Source organism: Coffea arabica, chromosome 11c (assembly GCF_036785885.1).
Source record: "Coffea arabica cultivar ET-39 chromosome 11c, Coffea Arabica ET-39 HiFi, whole genome shotgun sequence".
In the NCBI taxonomy this organism is placed as follows: Eukaryota; Viridiplantae; Streptophyta; class Magnoliopsida; order Gentianales; family Rubiaceae; genus Coffea; species Coffea arabica.
In genome coordinates, this window is record NC_092330.1 from 30564901 (window position 1) to 30584625 (window position 19725).

Sequence of the window (19725 nt, forward strand, 5' to 3'; positions counted from 1 at the left end):
TATTAATTTATATATATTAGATATTGGTTAAACAAATATAATTTTCATTGATCTGCATTAATACAAAACAGCATAATCGATTTATATATATTGATTAGATACATATAGAATTTTTATTCGTTAATATGTATTAGATATACAAAGGATTTTTAGTGACCTACGTAATTTTTTGATATTTAATATTTTTTTCAATACACACACTTTTGACAAAGTTAATAAATAAGTGAGTTAATAAATAAGCGGATAAATATAAAGAAGGACGGAAAATTATAAACACAGAAATAGTGTCAAAATTATAATTATTTCACATAAATAACACTTATTATATGTTAATACAAAGTAGTATTATTAATTTATATATATTAGATGCATGCTAATCATATATGATTTTCATTGATCTGCATTAATATAAAACACCATAATCGATTTATATATATTGATATATATTGATTAGATACATATAGAATTTTTATTCGTTTGTATGTATTACATGTACATAGGATTTTTAGCGACTGGCATATTTTTTTGATATTTAATATGTTTGTGTATATAGCAACCTGCATATTTTTTTGATATTTAATACAAAATAGCATGATTGATTTATATATACTGATTGGATACACATAGAATTTTTATTCATTTGCATATATTAGATGTACGTAGGATTTTTAAGAATTTGCATTTTTTTCATATTTAATATTTTTGCCAATATATATTTTGGAGAAAATTAATAAATAAGCGAATAAACATAAAAAGAAGGCTATTTTATATATTAGATGTGCATAGCATTTTTAGTGATTTGCATATTTTTTTAATAGTTAATATTTTTGTCAATATACACACTTTCGACAAAATTAATAAATAAGCGAGTTAATAAATAAGCAGATAAATATAAAGAATGAGAGAAAATTATAAATATAAAAATAGTCTCGAAATTATAATTATTTCATATAAAAACACTTATTATATGTTAATACAAGGTAGTATTATTAATTTATATATATTAGATATAGGTTAAACACATATAATTTTCATTGATCTGCATTAATACAAAACAGCATAATCGATTATATATATATTGATTAGATACATATAGAATTTTTATTCGTTAGTATGTATTAGATATACATAGGATTTTTAGTGACCTGCGTAATTTTTTAATATTTAATAGTTTTTTAGTCTCGAAAGTGCAAAAGGTTTAAATTAATAATTTAGTAGTTAACAAATATTATGGAAGTTACATTTTTGAAATAGAGGGAAATTATCCTATATTTTTAAAAACAATTGGTCATATTAATGGAAGCTAATACAAAGCGGCACAATTGATTTATATTTATTAGATACACACAAAATTTCTGTCGATATATATTTTCTAGAAAATCATTATTTTTGTCAACATATATATTTTGGAGAAAATGAATATATATATATATATATATATATATATATATAGATAAAGGCACACAAATAGGATGCAAGAATATATATAGAGTTGTATAGCCCAAAAAAATCGTGTCTGCATTAAGGAATGGAAGGTAGCGGCTACACAGTTGCAACAAACAAAAGCAAAGAAACAATAATTAAGAGAGAATATCATCGAAACAACCTCTTTATTATTCAATGTGTGTATCTTGTTTCTTGTATATAAATTAACAATGTGATATCGAAGCAACATATATAAATTAAAGATTTTTAACAATGTGATATTAGAAATTAAGAAATCATATATTTGTATTTATTAATCGAATAATCATTTTTGTATTCAATGAGTATTAGATCGATTGATTTGTAAATAAATGTTGCTGGAAAGAATAGTACTTGCATTAATTTTTTGGGAATTAATAAGATTCTAAAATTTAAAGATAACACAATTTCGAAGAGTCTGTTAGTTTATTGATATTGAAAATTAATAATGCTTGATTGAATAGCATATATGAAAAAATATTTATTTAATCATGAAGCAATTTATTTATTGATCAATCAATATCTTACTCAATTTTTTTGGGAATTAATAAGATTTTAAAATTTAAAGATAACACAATTTTGAAGAGTTCGTTAGTTCATTAATATAGAAAATTAATAATGTTTGATTGAATAGCATATATGAATAAATATTTATTTAATCATGAAGCAATTTATTTATTGATGAATTAATATCTCATTCAAAATCAACCAATAGATAATGTAACACATAGAATTTATATTGTTCTGTATATATTAGATGCACACAGAATTTTTATTGTTTTGTATATTTTTTAGAAAATCAATATCTTTGCTAATATATATATTTTGGAGAAAGTTAATAAATATAAAAGAGTAGAGGAAATTATATTTTGAAGAAGGAGACGCTAATACAAAGTTAAAGAAGGAAGTTATATGTTGAAGGAAGTTAATAAATCAAATCGATAAATTAATATATTTTTGTCAATAAAGTTAGATAACAATTGCAGCGGCGGAAGATGCACAAGAAACAAAAGGATAAAACTGTTAGATAACAATTGCAGCAGCCGAAGGATGGACAGCAAACAAAAGGACAAAATTGAGCATAAAATTACAAAGAAACCAGGACAAGGACACAATTGGAAGAAGGGAACAAAAGCAGGAATGAGCCAAAAGGCACCAGCAGCCAAAGGGGCTGCACGGAAGCTGGGAAAGGAAAGGACGAAATCAGCTGCGGTTCAGTAAATGTACCAGTGATCAATTATCCGGTGCCCTAACTGGCCGGGTTCAGTAAATGTAGACCCCATTTAGCATAAAAACCGTCGGTTCAATAACAGCCAAAACCCCTGTCTGCAAATTTTGGTGGAAGCAAATGGGGGCGGAGGCGAATTCCGCAGAAGTCACTCCACCTGAAACCACCAACTCCGATGACGTTGACGCCATGCTCGAGGTACTGTCTCTCTTCACTTATATGAGCTTGTATGCATTACTAGGGTTCGATAAAATGACGGAATTCCATGGAAAATTCTGATTGCAAATTTGATGTAGACTCTTTTTTTTTTCCCCTGATTTAAGTTATTCTGTTTAGTAGTTTCTACAGCATGTTTTTAACTGGAGTGGTAAAATTAGTAAAAGTGTTATATGCAAGGGAAAATTAGTAAAAGTGTTCCATATTGGTGTTGACTTTTTTTTTGAGGTCCTGATTTAAGTGATTCTGTTTAGTCGTTGCTGCACCATGTTTTTAACTAGATTGGTGAAGTTCTTGATTCTTTGAGGAAATATGCAAAAGAAAAATTGGTAAAACTGTTCCATATTGTTCCAGTGGTCTGTGTCAGGTATGGGCTTACGTTCACTCTGCTTTTTCTCTGATCAGAATGTATAGCTGACAGACTCTGAATTTCTTCCTGTTTTATGATGACTGTACTACCCCGACATGTGTTCTCTCAGAACAGAAGTCATGCACCACACTTCTGTAGTGCTTTTCATGCCATGATTTTCTAACAGAAGTTTAGCTAGTAAACTCCAAATAACTAGTTTCGTCATTTGTAAAATAACTGTTTTTGTTGGCTGCACCTAATTTATTTTAAGAAGCGTTGGACTGATTTTGGATAGTGTATGCTTGTTGAGGATGACATTATTGTGAGTTCATTTGGTGCTTATACTGAAACAGGCTGCTAGGTATGATGATATTGATGATTTGAGAAGCCTAGCTTCTGCTGGTACTTCTCTTGATTCCAAGGATTCACATGGACGAACAGGTTACAATTTTAATACTCTTTACTTTGTAGCAAAATGACTTATTTGATTGATTTTTGTGACATATTTTTGAGTTCAAGCTTGCAACTTCTTTGAATAACATTCACCATTCCTCTGCATTATATAGTGTTGGAGTAACTTACATAGTTGGATTCGGCATTAATGTCCTCTTATAACATTATTTTGCTGCTTCACTATCTCAAGCTTAATTGTTCCATTAAGTCAAAAGCTAATTGCTGCATAAGTTAGTCCAACATATTGTGTCCTTTTGGAGTAGCTGCAGCTATTCACATTGACTTTTTTCTTGCCTTTGGCAATTTAACAATTGAAATTGCTGATGAATATATTGTATTCAGTGGTGCATCACATGACCTTGGACACGTACAAAATTAGTGGTGCATCTACTTTCATATGCTTTTCGATATGTACAGATTCATCTGTATATGCCAATGTATGTGGTTGTGCACGTTTATATATATGATGTTAGCATGATATTAATGAAGATGGCAAAGGATCTGCTGCAGGTGACTACTGTTAACAAACATGACTGGTATTTATCTACAAATAAAAATTCTCAAGATGATATAGCATGCTAGTTGAAGATTGCAGAACAAGTAGGAAAGTCTTTTTTTTTTTTTTTGGGCATAATCTTAAGTTGACATTGTGCAGCTATACTTTTTAGGCCATTTAGTGTCATGTTATGCTTTTGAGAGACTTGCTTAAGTTGACTATGTAGTGAGTTCGTAAAAGAACATGTCAGACATTTCTATCAATACCTAGAATAATTAAGACTGCAGCTATACTGAATTATATAAGACTGCACCTTAACTCAATTCAAAGTGCTCGTCCTCTTATAGGCTACAAGCAGCAAACACCATCAAAGGTTCTTGAAACCATCAGCATATGCTGGATTGCATTTAGTTCCTAAAGTCTGTAGATTTTTAATGGAGCAGTAATTGTTATTGTGGTTAAGGCATTGACCTCCCAAGCTTGGATTTTTCTCATGTCAAGGGTATGATATGACCTATACAGGATAAGAGTGCTTATAGAAAGAATTCAAGGTTAGTTGGAAAATTCTGGAGAATAAAGAGCTATTAAATTGGTTCACAACTGTTAACGAATGAAAACATCGATCACAGGAATGGTCATTCTACTAATAAGTAGAGCAACAAGAAGGAGCAGAAAAATTAGGGACCAGAGAAAAGAAAGGAATTGTCATGTGGATACTTGTAGGACCTTCAATTCAGCAAAAAGTGAATTGCATGTTTTGTTTACATCTTTTAACAGCACTTGCAATTATTGCGCAGATTTAAGTATTACTTAGAATATATTAACTAATGAAGGCATTTTAGAAGGAGTTGTACTTAAAAGTTGTGCATATATTGAAGTTGTCAGTTGTCTGTGTTCTACAATTATTTGTAATTTTGACAATTGGTTAAATAATCCATTACCTGGCCTACATATTATATGGATAAATTTTGCAGAATTTCTGGGTAATGAGAGTGAGCATTTGAGAGCTGATGTTCTTAGAGTTTGGTTTATGGTTCTAGTTCTTGAATATGTTCAACTAGTCTTAAGCTCTGCCCCTTAATATCATCAAGTAATACTATTCTCGATTACATCAAATTGATCTTTCTTTAGTAAAATATAGCTACTTGCACTCTAGATATCTTATCATGAAGCTCACTACAATCTGGTTTGAGGAAGAGGAAAGGGAAAACTGCTCTGATGTGTGAGAAAAGTGCTAAAAACCTTCTCAAGAATGACATGTAAGACAAAATTGATGCTCAGACTAGAGAGATGTAATTTGGTGTTTAACGTCATTTGGAGAGTGAGACTGACAGCTATTCATAGTACATTTATTGCTAATTAGTGCCTCAAACTAGAATTTTTTGGGCTTCATTTTTTTGGAAGATTTGTTGCTGATTTGTTACAAACATCAGTTAATTGAAACAATTGTCAAGCTTACTCTAGTTTTTTAACTAATATGTTTGTGGAAGTCTTATGTTCATCACTTTATCTTTCTATGGAATTAATTAAATTTTTTATCGTGTTTCTTTTACTAAAAGCATACTGTTTGGCTTACTTTTTTTTTTTTTTGGCTTTTCTAATCAATCATTTAACCCAGTTTTATTTGCATCAATTTGCAGCACTTCATATGGCTTCAGCTAATGGGCATCTTGACATTGTAGAGTATCTTGTTCACCATAGAGTGGTAAGGGAGTCAATCCTTTTATGTATCAATCCACTTTTTACATTATATTTGGATGCATTTCCCCCAGAAAACTTTTTAGATGGATTTCTTTTAGTTCCTTGTTCGTTTATGTCGTCTTGTGACTTTCTCTTAACATATTTCTCAATGTTTCTACCAACATAAGTGTTTTCTGGGATATTTTATCAATTAAGCATAAAGTTATGAGTTGGAAATGGTAACTTCTATGTTCTTTAGCCAGACATTTGTTCATTGATAGGTGTGGTTTTGACTGCCTAAGTTTAGTTCTTGGTCTATTTTCTCATATGCTTTAGTTTCACCTTATTGGAGCTTCAAATTTCTCTTAGATGCTTTCTAAAATTACCCCACCACTGGTAAATTTTGGGTTTGCTTTGATATATCTGTGAGTTCTTCTGTTAACCTAGGCTTTAGGACAAAACTTTTCTTTTGAATGATGAGATATATATGTTTTGGTTTTATTGATAGGATTAGATATCCGTGCTATAAAGTCACCGCTAAGAAGCATATATGTGGCCTTTAGTGAGGTGTATAAAAGATTTCATTCCTGACGACCATAGGAAACTGCAAAAGAAACTTTTGTTGGTTTACCATAATGGTGCCTTTTCTACATGTACAATTTTGGAGGGTTGTGAATTTTGGGGTTGCTCTTCAACTCTAGAAAGATCATTCTTACCTAGAGAATGACTATGGTAAAATTTCTTCCTTAAATGAAAGAGTGAAAATAGCTGGACACAACATTTTTTTCCAGCCTTAATAGTTGTCAAAACTCTCTTGAAGCAATTTTATATCAGATATCATTCATGTTAGGTATTGATGCAGGAGCATGTTTGATATTATTATTTTTGTTATCTAACATTATTGGTTATGTTTTGTTGCTGAATTTTGTAGTGCCTTTAGAAATTGCTGCCTATAGTTGGTGCAAATATACTAGGCATTTGCCTTAGTAAGGGCATTGTGGTTTTTTTGTCACTTTAGGGCAATACTGTTTGGAACCCCATAAGTACTATGTACTGCAGTAGCATGTTTTAGATCACTTCAGTACCTAATGGTGTATTAGCTCTGTTTGGGTCTCGCATAGCCTACAAGCTAATCTCCTAAGGAGTTTCTCTTCAGCAATGCCTGTAATATAGTGCTGCTGTCTAAAGGTGCCTTTAGTCTTCTGCACTTAGCATTAATTTTCACATGAATATAGAATATACTGTTCACTGACATGTGAACGTCAGTGAACTTAGAAAACTGTTTCTTTCTTGTTTTGAACATTTTTGCCAACTGGAATTTCCCTGTGTTGAACACCTGACCGTTGACTTTATATGTTAAGGGTGGGGACTCGAGTAATTTTGAAAGGTGTTCTTGAAGTTTGACTTTACTGGTAATGTACTACTTTAAAGGTTCTGCTATCACTTCCTCGGTTGAGTATTACAAAACGTAGTGATGCAGGACATATAGACAAGAATTTGGCTGCAGTGGGAATCCTAGAATATGATAATGTTCTAGATGCTTGGCTGTTTTAGTGATGTACTTTAGGTTGATTTAATGTATGAACATTAAAGTGTTGTATTAGAATTTAGGGTTTCGAGGGCAAATTTTAGTTTTAGTGGGTGCTAAGATGTGCTGAAACAAGTAACACCTCTAGGCGTATTAAGTCATTTTAGGTTATCTAGGGTAGTATTAGATACTAGCATTTCGTGTTTGATTCAAAACATTTAAGTAAAAGTCACATGGATTGGTTCCTAGACTAAGTTAGGTCCAACTAGATTTTATCATACTTATTTCTAAAATCTTAGTTTTAAAAGATTGGTTCATGTTAAGAATGCTTAGTGTCCAAGTCGTGTTTTCTATGTATTTGATTTAATGGCTATAGTGAAGAGGAATGTAAAGAAGAGCAATGTTTCCATTGAGTTTTGGATGTGGTGGTGTGCTTTCATTGATCAGTGCAAGAAGCCTTACCTTGGGAGGTCAATGCTTAGGAAATGTAGGTGAAAATCTCACATATTTACTTATCCAACTAAAATTCTTATTTTTGCACTCTTCTCTGTTGTGATACTCGAAAACAATTTCACAACTATGTAGTTAAATCTGATCTTATTGTATTTTTTGGTACTGCCCTGATCTTATCATGCTGTTTGGGTGCTGCATTGCTGAACCTATCAAATGACGCCAAGTTTTGACAATAATAGCCAGTTTGGTTTCACATAAAAGTAAGAAGCAAATACATCAAGGGTGGTTCCACATACTTGGAAATGGAGATCCTTGAGAACTAGTATTTCAATTGTAGTATTAAGGCAATGCTATTTCCTAGGGAGAGCCTTCCTTTTATGTTTCAGTTCCTATTATTTTTTGGCTCTGCCACAGTTAAAAATCAGTAGATCTGGTGATCACATTCTTTAAAGAGATTGTGTAATGTTAAGATATGTACTATGAAGTAAACATGAAAAGTATATGAGCTACCTGTGGCCACCTTAACAGTAGACTATGGGATATGAAGTAAAAATTTGTCAGTTTTTGTGACCTCAAACATTTTGTAAATCAAATGGTGATTTATCATTTTGTCTCTTGGTACATGTAGATTGACATCACTATGGTTCCAATATTAACTGCAACTGCTTCACATTGCTATGGTAGATGTAGATTGACATCAGTGGCTCTTTGAACTGGAACTGCATCACATGGCAAAGAACTGGAATTAGCTATTGAACCTTGAATAAAGGCTTTGGTTGTGGTTCTTTGAAATTCGGAACCTTAATTGGTCTAAGAGGGAGTGAGAAGTAGAGGGGAAAGATGAGTTTGTGGGACAATGGATAAATACTAGTCGTTGCCCTTTTGCGGTGCTAGTATCCACTGCAATAGCAACAACCCAATTTTGGGAACAGCAATTGAACTGGGAAGCAACACTATTATCGGTCAATTTAAGTGCTGCTGCAATAGTAATGGTCCAATGCTGTTGCAAAAGCAATGGCCCATTTTGGCAGTAGCACTTAAATTGGGAAGCAAAGGATGTTATAGGCCAATTTAAGTACTGTTGCAGTAGGAACAAGCACTAGCGCAGTATTTGGCCATTGCCCCACAAAGACATCGTTTAATAAAAAAAATGTTTCCTCATGGTTTTGATCGAATTGAAACCGTCGCTTCTGCTTTCGATTCCAATTTTATGAGAATTGGAACTGAAACCACAACCTTTCTTCAAGGTTCACTAGCTGCTTTTAGTTCTTTGGTCAGTTCCAAGAACCACCAGTCCTGTTCCTGTCCAGTCCACATACTGGCTGGAATTGTGGTCATGTTTGAGTTGATGAGATTACTGATGCAATGCAACACCAAAAGCCATGTGTGAATTAGATAGGATTATAGGTAATTTTCTTTAAGAATCTAGTTGATAGTTTCAAAAATGGAAAATAGAAGAGACAGAAGTATGATAGCTGAAGCAAGGACAAGGAAGGCCAAATTTAGCTGATATGTAACTTGAATTTCCTTCAGTTGAATGCTATTTTTGCAAATCTATTACAATTGATCATAGTATAGAAACAAATTTCCAAGGCTAAGGCCCTGTTTGATAACCCAATTCAGCACCTAAACTTAATGGATTCAGATCTTAACATGTTCAGACGCGTTTGATGTTCAAAAATTGAAAATCTGAATTAATTAAGTGATTGAATTTTCTAGGCAAAACTTGCTTCCAAAATTAAGTGATAAGTTATTCACTTATCATTGAATGTGATACACTCAAATGTATTAGATTTAATACTTATCAATTCAATTAATTAATGGAATCAGATTTTTTATTTCAGATTTCAAATTTCAGTTTTATCAAATGCGCTGACAAGTAGATATTTTACATATTTTAAGTGTGTTTTATTAATTAATTTTGGTGTGTTTTAGTCATGTTTATAGTTAATGAACTAAGTTTCTAGTGATAATATGCATATTATGGTTTAAGTGTGAAAAATTCCATTTATATGGATTTTAATGGTAAAAACTTCATGTTTTTGTAGATTTAATGATTCAATTATCAAATAGAATGATTTGAGAAGATATTTGGATGATTGATGATGGTTTAAAGTGATAAAAAATAGAATATGAAGTATAAAAGAGAAAATACAATTAAGAACAAAAGAATGCAAGAAAAGTCAACTTTGGTAACTTGCGGTATTTCGGCTATATCTTGGGCTAGACATATTGGATTAAGATAATTCTTGAACCATTTTGAAACTAAAAGATAAATCTACATTTGGTATGAAGACATCAAAGTTCGATTCAGCCGTAGTCCTAGTCAAAAAGTCGAAATGTAGAAGTCAAAGTCTGTTGTTGAAAGCTGACAATAGAGCTCTGACCAGTCAGTGATATTTTGATTGTACCTTGGTTCTTAAAGCTCCAAATTGGATGATTCTTGATGCTTTGGAAAACTAAGTCAAATATCTACAACTTTTGTATTTTATAGAAGAGCTATGTCGGCTTCCAACATCGAGAAAATAGCAATTAAAATGTATCTGATGGCTGCAAATTACTGACCAACGTGCCTTGTTTTCACACAATCTTTTCAAATCAATTCTAGCCATCAATTTGGGTTGTATTTGACCAAAAATAAGTTGGAAAGATAATTCAAGAGAGTTTCAAGAGTCAATTTTGCCAACTAGAAACAACTCTTGAATTCTACTTAAAAAACCCCACATGCGATTTACATTTATAATTCCTAAATATCCCACACGCGATTTATCGCAAGTATACGAATCGTGAGCGACTATAGGGTATCAAGGGTCGATCCCACAGAGAAGATTGCAATTACCGGTGTTTTTCGAATTCATTTATTATATAGACTACCATAACTGTAAAAATAATGAAAATAACACTAGAAAACTCTCCTACAGATATGGAATTCCTTACTACTCTTGCAAATGAGATTATCAGTTAAGTGAATGTTATTGTCTTGGCTAATTATGGCGCAATTTCCTCATGTATGTGAAACCTACTCTTGTAGTGAATTAACTATATTTGTGACTAAATCATAACTACTCTCATGGTTATGAATTAATTACAAGTTTATTTCTTCTATGAAATTACATGAAATTACAAGTTTATTTCTTCTATAAAAAACCCCACATGCGATTTACATTTATAATTCCTAAATATCCCACACGCGATTTATCGCAAGTATACGAATCGTGAGCGACTATAGGGTATCAAGGGTCGATCCCACAGAGAAGATTGCAATTACCGGTGTTTTTCGAATTCATTTATTATATAGACTACCATAACTGTAAAAATAATGAAAATAACACTAGAAAACTCTCCTACAGATATGGAATTCCTTACTACTCTTGCAAATGAGATTATCAGTTAAGTGAATGTTATTGTCTTGGCTAATTATGGCGCAATTTCCTCATGTATGTGAAACCTACTCTTGTAGTGAATCAACTATATTTGTGACTAAATCATAACTACTCTCATGGTTATGAATTAATTACAAGTTTATTTCTTCTATGAAATTACATGAAACAAGTCATATAGATGCACTTCTACTCTCATGATTATACTCCCTAGATTTATCACTTACTTAAACTAGTGTTAAATTTCAATTTTCATTGCAAACTTAACACCTTAAGATTATTATAATTAATGGCCAGTTAATCATGATTAGATAAGCAAAAGTGATAAATAATTTGTTCAAAATAATACCGCCAAGTAGCCATCACAAACAAGATATAACAAGTTCAACCATAACTCTAGGTATAAACTTTAACTAAACATGAAGAAAATAAAAGAAAGATTCGTACTTGTATTAGAATTAAACATAAGATACAATACAAGAAATAAAGTGATAGGAGAAATGTCACCCATATCACTTGAACTTCATGCTCTCCATCTTCATCCTCAACTCCATCTAAATTTAGTTACAAATACAAGAAGGAAACACTACTCTAACTTATGAACTAAGAAAAATTAGTGAAAACTATATTTCTTGTGAGTTTCTCTAGCCTTCCAAATTTATGAAAATGGTCTCCACAGACTGCCATTTATAGAGAATTCAAGAGGAGTTGTTTTTAGTTGGCAAAATTGATTCTTGAAACTCTCTTGAATTGTCTTTCCAACTTGTTTTTGGTTAGATACGACTGAAATTGATGGCTGGAATTGAGTTGGAAAGGTTGTGTGAAAACAAGGCACGTTGGTCAGCAATTTGCAGCTATCAGATACATTTTTAACTGCTATTTTCTCGATGTTGGAGGCCGACATAGCTCTTTTATAAATACAAAAGTCGTAAATATTTGACTTAGCTTTCCAAAACATCAAGAATCATCTAATTTGGAGCTCTGAAGACCAAGATATGATCAAAATACCACTGACTGGTCAGAGCTCTATTGTCAGCTTTCGATAGCAGACTTTGACTTCTGTATTTCGATTTTTTTACTAGGACTACGGCTGAACCGGACTTTGATGTCTTCATACCAAATGTAGATCTATCTCTTAGCTTCAAAATGGTTCAAAAATCATCTTAATCCAATATGTGTAGTCCAAGATATAGCCGAAATACCACAGGTTACCAAAGCTGACTTTTCTTGCATTATTTTGTTCTTAATTGTATTTCCTATTTTGTACTTCATATTCTATTTTTTATCACTTTAAATCATCATCAATCATCCAAATATCTTCTCAAATCACTCCATTTGATGATTGAATCATTAAACCTACAAAAACATGAAGTTTTTACCATATAAATGCAATTTTTCACACTTAAACCATCAAATGCATATTTTCACTAGAAACCTAGTTTATTAGCTATAAACATGACTAAAACACACCAAAACTAATTAATAAAATATACTTAAAATATCTACTTATCATGCGCCTTAAGTATTGTTAGGGCTTAAGAGAACTTAGTAGCTAAGAAATTAAAAGCTAATTCATGGGGAACTCAAGTTAGATCTGACTACCTTTTGAATATGAATGGAACATGTAAAAGTTCAAATCCAACAAACACCCTAGATCTGATATTACCCTTGACAACATTAAATGGCTTCATGTGCCTGCAAATCTAATCTCTTTTACCATCTGTTGGAATTACAAAATAATTCTAAGCTCAACTAGACACACTAAGCTACCTACCATAGACAATTTCCTTTGGCCCAAATGCTTCTCTTCAATGATATAATCTAAGTACTTGGTTTACAAAGGGGTTGCTCCTTTACTGGTCATATGACAGATGCTGCATATGATGGAATTGGTGGTACCGTGAGCTGTATTTGGAAATAGTTAATTAATGTGTCCATTTTTAGTGTCCTTTGGCTTGGTAACTAGAATCAAATTGATTGCCTGATTGATCTCTTAGATTTTCCTTGTGAGGCCAGAACCTGTACCGAGGTAGAAGGATTTGGATAAAACATATTAAAGCAGTAATTGATTTATGTTATCCCTTTGTGGCTCTGACTGTTATTTTGGGTTTCAATCCAAATTAGTTGTTTAGTTAGAGTTCTGTAGCTGGAGTCATAGATCCTCTAAAATTGGTCTGTGGGGTATAGTTAATGTCCTGAAAGAAATTAGAGTGAATGGCCAAAATGGTCAGTAAACTATTCAAAATGGCATGAATTAGTTGCGGAACCTTTTTTTTGAATCACTTTCACTAAATTAATTGGAATTAGAAGTTTTTAGGGGCAAAATGTCCAAATAATGCTACCTCACTCTCTTTCCTATTTTCGCCGTAGTAATGCCCTCTACCACCTTGACGTCATCAAGCTAGGTAGAGCATCAAAATACCTAGAATTCCTTCTCCTTCCTCATCAATGGAAAAAAAATCTTTCTCAGTTATCCTAGTCGTGTTCTTATAAAAAATCAAATCTTAGATTCACTTAAAAACCTCCAGTTCCCTATTTTTCTCGTTTATATGAGAGTTGCTTAGGAAACCCATCAAGATGAGTCTCCTTATCTCCACTGCCTGCTTTAGTTCACAAGCAAATTTCGCACTGAGAATCCGAGATTCTTCGACCTCCTATCCTTCACTTGACATTCCATCTATCATCCAAACGTGCTAAGGGGCAAGGAATTTATTTGCAATTAGGTATTATATCTCCAAATATGAAAATTTCATGGAATTGGGCAACTTCTGGCCAGATGGCTGGAGTAGGTTCCCTACTGACGAATTAGGGGAAGTCTATGCGGCTGTGCTTGCCAAGGCAAGGACGATAAGGAAATGACACTGGATGTCATGAAGAATGGTGATCCTCGATTGTTCATCATCCACTGATAAGATGTCCAGTAATTTGGATTGAATATTCCAAAAGTCACCAAACCTTTATAGACCCAATTTTCCTGATGACGTCATGGTGGCCTATGAGGCTTGGAATCAGGCCCGTTCCATTAGGAGTGGCCTACTAGATTAATATGTTTGGAACATTTTGGGCCGCAGAAAAATTGGGTCTATGGGGATGGAAGATGGAATGTGAAAAGGTGGATAAGAGGCCAAAAAACCTCGAATTCTTGGTGCGAAATTTGCTTGCGAATTGAAGTAGGCAATGGAGATAAGGAGACTCATTTTGATGGGTTTTCTAAACAACTCTAATGTAAACAGGAGAAATAGAAAACTTGAGCTTCCTAAGTGAATCTAAGACTTGATTTTTAATAAAGCACATTTAGGATAAGTGAGGAAGATTTTTTTTGCGTTAATGAGGAAGAAAGAAGGAATTTTAGATATTTGGATGTTCTACCTAACCTAGTGCAAACTATTCCTACAATTGGGTAGAATGGGTTGGCCTACATAGCCCTCTACCTCGACCGTAACATCTCAATTTTAGTGTTTTGTGGGATTGTGTTTTCCACCTAGGGTCGCCACATTTTTTATATTTTTTCTTTTCAATTTTATTTTTGGTGTCAAACATTGTGGGAAAAAATCATGGGAATATTTCTTAAAAATTTTCATATCCTGCAGCGAAGAATTTTATTTTTAAAATGCTTGCTGTCGCCGCATCTAGTTTGGATGCCACGACCCCCTTTTTCTAAATTTAAAATTAAAAATTTTTTTAATCCTATTTGAATTTTTTTATGATCAACTAGTTTGTTTTTTAAATCATCTCTTCCAATGAACAAGCCCTCCATAAGAAGAGTAGTAGAATTGCCCAAAGACTAATCCAGGACCATTCCAAGTAATGTATCTAGCATCCAAATTATTTCTTTTCACTCTATTTTCTTTTGGAGACCTGGCAATTGCCGCATCAAAATCAGATGCAGCGACTGCAAGTTTTTTTTATTGTTATTCGCCGCATCAAACCTTGGATGTGATGACTTTAAACTTTTTTTAAAAAAATTTCCCACAAAAAATTTTTTCCCCAACATTCTGACACCCAAAAAAAATTGTAAATAAAACAATATTTTATGGTCACCACATTCCGAAATGCGGCCATCCTAAGTGGAGAATAAAATCCCATAAAATACCAAAATTGTGATGTTTTTTGAAACAATCATTATTGGTAGAAATTCGCCCTGAATAAGTTTTGAACAACCTAATTGTATCAACTGTCAATCACATGCTAGAGCATCTGAAAACCTTGAGCTGGAAGACCGGCTAACGTTTAGATTTTTTATGGGTATAGGATTTTGAAGATCACCATTTCCTTGTCTAGCTAGGGAGATATGATACCACTGCTTCTCAACTTACTGTTTACCATAGAAGAAAATCTCTTGCTATTTGTTCTGAGATTTTAATGGACCAACTTGGGAGTTCACTACCAACTAAACAATATCATCAATCCTTTTTGTGGCCAAGACTAACTATTAGAATCTCCTAGCATGTTTATTTGGTGTGATTGTTTACATTTTTTTAGCTTTTTACTTTCATTTTATACAACCAATAGAAAATTTATGCCCTCTCAAAGTTAGTTGTTCAAGGTGGATTTTTTTTTTTTCACCACCTTTAACAACTTTTTTGTTTGTACTTTCAGAGTTAGGTAATTTTGCAAAAAACTAGAAGGGAATTGAACTAGCAGCACTAGAGTATTGGGAATGATAATAACAGAAGTTTGAAGGAGAAGCTTCTAGGCTGTGTGAGAGCTGATACAACTTTTTAGGTAATAACTGATCTGTTAAATTGCTGATTACTTATAGGGCTGGAATGGTTGGTAACATTGCATAAAACTAGAAGGGAATTGAACTAGTGGCACTAGAGTGTTGGGAATGATTATCGCAGAAGTTTGAAGGAGATAAGCTTCTAGGTTGTAGGAGAGCCCCAAGAGAGCTGATACAACTTTTTAGATAATTACTCATCTGATAAATTGCTGCTGACTTATAGGGCTACAGACTCATTTATTACCCCAAGGTGACAAAGACCACAATGCCCTCAATGAGGAACATGCCTAGCACATTTCCACCGGCTATACAAAACAATTTCTAGAGTCCATCTTAAGTGCTGAATCGGCATGCGTGGGATAGTACTCATTCTTACTTCTTGTGGTTACCATCCAATTTTCTTCTACCATTGTATTTTCAAGAATGGGTATTGGTACCATAGTTCCAAGAATGAGTACTAGGAAAGTTGGATAGTTGCTATAAGGAGTAAGAATGAGTGCTATTTGGCATGTGCTGTTTCAGCAGTTAAGATTTTCCCTAGCTTTTAAAACAACTGTTGCTTTAGAAACAAAGCATGACTAACAACATAACAACTGATCCAAAAACAGTCTTTACTTTAGTGACAAAGCAAAAGGAGGACACAACTGGTCAGAAATTTCCACTCAAAGAAAATTTGACCACCTTTGAATATTGACAGCAGCATCCAATCTCATAGATGGTTTAGAAGCCACCAAGTTAAGAGGGAAGACATTGTGCTGAAAGTTGAAAGTGTGATGCTGTTAGACTAATTTCTTGAAATAATGGTGAAAAAGTTGCAAAAATGGGGCAAATAATTGCTTTTATTAACAATTTTTTTTAAAAAAAAAAAAGAAGAAGAGGCCGCCGCTTGTGAGACGTGGTTGCTGCAAGTTGCAGTTTAGTCCCCACTGCATAGGAGGGCCAATGGACAATTTTTAGCCACCATGTCTCTCATGCAGCAGCCTTTTATTTAAATATAAATAAATAAATACGTCCCATATCATTGAAGACTGATTAGTCCCATGTCTCTCATGCAACTGCTCATGCTGAAGACTTGATTTAATAATAGGGACTCTTCTTTTTTTTTTTAAAAAAATAATAATAAAGGGCCGCATTATGAGAGACGTGCAGCTGCCAAACATTGCAATTTAGTCCCTCAGCGCATGTGCTATGTAGCGAGGGACGAAATTGCAATGTTTGGCATCAGCACGTCTCACGTGCAGCAGCCTCTCCTTTTTTTTTATTGTTAATAAAAAAAATTTATTTTGGCCAGTGCATCTTCGAGTTGCAACTGCCGTAGATGGAGAAACCCCTTGCAATTTGCCCCATTTTTGTGACTTGTTTTTTACCATTATTTCAAGAAATTAGCCTATACTACTATGGTGATTGTAAGTTTTATTGCAGGGGATCATATGTCTTTGAATACCTGGGAAAAACCTTTATAAGCGTTTAGTGCTAACAATGCAGAATTGGGGGGATATGTGGCACTAAAGAGAGCAAAACAATAAAATGAAGCTGCACATGCTAGATATGTACAATGTGGGTGTTATTACCGGGAGAGTTTGAAGGCTAGGCACCAATGAAAATTGATATCATAAATTTATCTGTCTACTTTTCCGAAGCGAATTGAAAATTTTGGTGAGCTTATAATTGACGGAAAAAGTTGTATTAATATTTTTTCTTGGACCAGTAAATTTAAATTCAAGACATAACTATATCCTCAAAATAATAGATTGCATGGGTGGAGAAGAATACTATTATGGTAAACAATGTGCTCTCTTTTCTTGTGGTTGTTACAAAGATAGTTGTTACATATTTCCTTCTTAGGTACTTGGAAAAAATGTGTACCCTTGGAAGTACTTAGTGTGGATTCTCATCCTTCAGGTGAACAAGAGTCTAAATGCATGGGTCCCCATAAATATAATTGGTTGAATACCCTGCTTTCTGCACACCTACCCTGCTAAGGAGGGAAGTGATCACAGAGGACTTCCTAGGATTGACTTTCCCTTGCACTTTGTTTTATGTGAGAGGTGTATCATTCTGGTAAATCAAACAGATATGATTTCATGCAGTGGACCAACAGAATTGCCCTAAATTTTGGCCTGAAGATCTAAAGAGTTGAATAAGTGAAGGTTTATAGGGGTGAGCAAACTGTAGATTCGCGAAGAAACAATTATGGGTCAACTAAATAAAACAGAAGTAAATTAATTATGTGCAAGATGAGAAACATATCCTAGATGATTATAGACTGGTCAGAGTGGTCTATATACTGGGTTTGGGACACTACCTTGAATGCATTCTGTCCTTGCTGACCTTGCCTATAACTATGATGGATTCTCCTTTCATTTATTTTTGAAGTTTAATGAATTTGGTGTAAATATCTGGATAGAAGTTGTAAGCTGTATCCTCTAATCAGCTTCAATCTTTTTCATGTATATCAGCAGCTGCTTTAAGTGGCATGATAAACTTTTATTATATCATGTGATGCTCTCTGAAATGGTTGCGCGGAAACAAAACAGTTTGATTAGTTGCTACTCTAGCAAGCGGCTAAGTTCAACAGAGTTCTTAGAATGGAAAGGTTTCTAGATCATATTTGGATTGCAAAATGATTCGCAGTCTATGGTCACTACCATGATGACCGTCTATAGATTTTCTGTTTTGTGTAGTAAATTCTTCATACATTCAAGGAACATTTCTTCTGTTACTACAGTGTTTTTTTTTTTTTTTTTTTGCAAATTCACTTTCTTTGGAGGTCCTGCATTTTGTTCTTAGTTTTTCAGCCTTTTTGGGCTGACTGGGCCACTTACTTGGACAGGATATCAATGCTGTTAACGTTGAGCATAATACTCCTCTTCATTGGGCTTGCCTAAATGGGCACATTGAGGTACTACTAGATAATTATTTGATTCCAAAACTGCTTGAAATCTTGAAACTCGTGGTTTGTAGTTTTTACTTTTACTGATCTCTTGCCAGGTTGTCAAGTGCTTAATTCTCGCAGGAGCCAATGTCTCTGCTCTGAACAGGTAATATTTGGCTTTGTTATGCAGGTTCTTGGTTTCATTGCTTTTTGAGCTTATGAACTCTCTGTCCATGCAACTTCTGTGTTGGATGTTTTCAGCCATGAGAGGACACCGGTGGATGAAGCAGTTACTGGAGGAAAGATGGACGTCGTTGATGCCATTAATGAAGCTATGGCCCAAACTGAACTCACAGCCACTCAGGTTTCCTGATTGAAATAGTAAAATGGCCTATGCTATGTAGTATATTGAACACACACTTTCGCTTTATCCCTTGTTAGGTACGCTTACGTTTTCTGCATGTCCTACTTCACAAGGTGGTGTGGCATTTAGTTAAAGAATGATAACCATTTTGTACGAGATGTTTGATCAATAGTGTTAAAAGAGAGAAGGGAAAACAGAAAAACAGAGAGATACAGAGAATTTATATGATGATTGTAAAGAATCTGCATTGCCATTGCGTCACTGGCTGATCGATGATTATGGTTTTTTTTTTTTTGTTTTGTTTTGTTTATGAGAGCATGGTATTCACCAAAGTTGATGAGTTAGAGGAATAAATATTAACATAAAGGTAATCCAAAATCAAGAGTTTTTATGCTAGAATTTAGAACCTCTTAACTCATCAACTTTGGTTATTACTCCACCAGACTAATATTAGAAAGTTGAGAAATTAGACTCAAGTATGGTGGTGTAAGTTTACAAATAATAATAGGCATTTAA

General features: G+C 33.4%; 1 protein-coding gene across 1 annotated transcript; it reads left to right on the forward strand.

Moving 5' to 3' along the window:
- The first annotated feature begins 2623 nt into the window (after window positions 1–2623).
- On the forward strand, window positions 2624–19470 carry LOC113715535 (uncharacterized). Its single transcript, XM_027239762.2, has 6 exons — window positions 2624–2890; window positions 3611–3698; window positions 5847–5911; window positions 18804–18872; window positions 18962–19011; window positions 19107–19470. Exons 1-6 carry the CDS (start codon window positions 2813–2815, stop codon window positions 19216–19218), a joined length of 462 nt encoding a protein of 153 aa, XP_027095563.1. The 5' UTR covers window positions 2624–2812; the 3' UTR covers window positions 19219–19470.
- The last annotated feature ends 255 nt before the right edge of the window (window positions 19471–19725 follow it).

Bases quoted from the DNA above. Each gene is read 5' to 3' on its own strand.
- LOC113715535 (XM_027239762.2), top strand. From the start codon at position 2,813: ATGGGGGCGGAGGCGAATTCCGCAGAAGTCACTCCACCTGAAACCACC. The intron at 5,912-18,803 runs GTAAGGGAGTCA...TTACTTGGACAG, and splicing joins ATCTTGTTCACCATAGAGTG to GATATCAATGCTGTTAACGT. The intron at 19,012-19,106 runs GTAATATTTGGC...GGATGTTTTCAG, and splicing joins AATGTCTCTGCTCTGAACAG to CCATGAGAGGACACCGGTGG.